General features: G+C 58.7%; 1 protein-coding gene across 1 annotated transcript; it reads right to left on the bottom strand.

The window, feature by feature from the left end:
• Positions 1 to 191: 191 nt before the first annotated feature.
• On the bottom strand, positions 192 to 1,916 carry ETH_00043305 (methyltransferase domain-containing protein, putative; the record flags this gene model as incomplete). Its single annotated transcript, XM_013380147.1, has 5 exons — positions 192 to 320; positions 524 to 647; positions 744 to 805; positions 1,465 to 1,698; positions 1,896 to 1,916. The coding sequence occupies 5 exons, from the start codon at positions 1,914 to 1,916 to the stop codon at positions 192 to 194; spliced, it is 570 nt and encodes a 189-aa protein (XP_013235601.1).
• Between the last annotated feature and the right edge of the window lie 165 nt (positions 1,917 to 2,081).

The raw sequence follows: 2,081 nt of genomic DNA, 5'->3' as shown, positions 1-2,081 counted from the left end.
GCAGCAGCAGCAGCAGCAGCAGCAGCAGCGGCAGCAGCAGCAGCAGCAGCAGCAGCAGCAATTGCCGGGGCGTCTGGGGTCCAGCAGGCAGGCTTTGCCTATATATGCTGGTGTTCTCCCCCCGGCGCTGAGGCCACTGACGCCAGCGCCTAGGGCTTAGGGTTTAGGGTTTAGGGTTTAGGGTTTAGGGTTTAGGGCACCTGCTTCTTCAACATTAGACTCTGCATGTGGTCCACTAAGTGCTCGCGCCTCAGGCCGTAAACCCCCAGCCTCTTCACTGTCTCTTGCGCGTCTCCTTCGTGGGCCAGCGGCGCCACCGCCTGCGGCCAAACCCTAAACCCTAAAGCTTAAACCCTAAACCCTAAACCCTAAACCCTAGACCCTAAGTCCCCGCGCGCTAGCCGGCTCACTACCGCCGCAAGCGCACCTGCCGAGAAGGAAGGACTCCCGACCCCCAGCCCCCAGCCCCAAAACCTAAACCCTAAACCCTAAACCCTGAACCCTAAACCCTAGAAAGCCTCGCCATTGTGTAAAGAGCGTCCAAGTAACCCGAAAGCTTCAAAGCCCCCACACTAGAGCCCGCGCTGGGGGTTTTGAGGAGCTGCAGCAGCAGCTCGGAAAAGAGCCTTTTGTTTTTGGTTTGTGTGCTGCAGCAGCAAACAGCAGAACTCCGCAAACCCTAAACCCTAAACCCTAAACCCCAAACCCTAAACCCTAAACCCCAAACCCTAAACCCTCATTACCTGTTGCGGCCCAGCCAAGACGGGAAGTTCACGCGAGGAATGAAGCCGTTTACTTTGTGAACCTGAAATAAAATAAAAACACAAAAATACAAAAAATAAAAACAAAAAAGATAATAAACCCTCAAGTAGCTGCAGCAGCACTCCTCGGGGGGCCCCCCGGGGCCCCCAGGGGCCCCCAAAGGCCCCTTATGGCCCACCAAACCCTCCTTGGGGGCCCCCCAAAAGCCACTTTAGGGGACCCCAGGAAGCCCCCAGGGGCCCCCAGGGGTGCCAGGGGTCCCCAAAGGCCAGGGGGCTCCTGGGGCCCCCCGCGGAGCAGCAGCAAAGTGCTGCTGGGGGCCCCCGGGGCCCCCCGGGGAGCAGCAGAAAATGTTGGTTTGAATTTGACTGACTGCAGCAGGGACTTCGACGCAGCAAAAGGCCCCCAAAGTGGGAAGAAGGGACCAGTCTTGAGCCTGCGGGGCCCCACAAAGTCTCAGCGCTGAGGTGTACGTACACCCCAGCCCCCAAGGCGTCTGCGGTGTACGTACACCCGGCGCCGCCCCACAAACGCGCATGCACGCGCATGCATGCGCATGCATGCATGCATCAATGCATGCATGCATGCATGCATGTATGCATACATGTATGGCATGTATGAATGCATGTATGGATGCATGCACAAATGCGCATGCATGCATGCATGCATGCATGCATGCATGCATGCAAAGCTGCTGCTTACGGAGCGCAAAATTGCGTTGGCGACGTCGGCTTGGCAAAGTGCACGAGCAGCTCGTGCACAACTCGTGAGGCCCTCCAGCTCAGCAGAGGGGCCCCCCTGGGGGCCCCCAGGGGGGCCCCCCTTGCCGGCCTCCTTGGGGGGCCCCCGGGGGCCCCCCAGGGTCAACTTGGGGGGCGTCCCCGGGGGGCCCCCCCGCTGCTGCACCCCGTGGGATATGGCGGCTAGGTAGTTCTCCTGTGCACAGATGCAGCGGGACTCCAAACCCTAAACCCTAAACCCTAAACCCTAAACCCTGAGGACTGCAGGCTGAGCGTTGGAAGTGACCCGCGCTCAGCAATTGAAATAGCCCAAGCACTTTTCTTTCTGGAGAGTCAGCGTTGCTGAGCCCCAAGCCCTAAACCCTAAACCCTAAACCCTAGGCCCTCGCGGACATGAATGAGCAGGGGAATCATGTCGTAATCGACGAAAAACAAATCCAACTTTTCCGACAAACTCAAACCCTTTCCAGATCGAGAGTCCAGCAGCAGTTTGCAGCAGTCGAAAGGCCCCAGAGTCACCTGTACGTACACCCCACAGCTGTACGTACACCCCACAGCTGTACGTACACCCCACAGCTG

This window comes from Eimeria tenella, genomic scaffold (genome assembly GCF_000499545.2).
Source record: "Eimeria tenella Houghton genomic scaffold, Eth_scaff4512, whole genome shotgun sequence".
In the NCBI taxonomy this organism is placed as follows: domain Eukaryota; phylum Apicomplexa; class Conoidasida; order Eucoccidiorida; family Eimeriidae; genus Eimeria; species Eimeria tenella.
The sequence above is the reverse complement of the archived record's forward strand: the minus strand, read 5'-3'. Positions and strand labels throughout refer to the sequence as shown.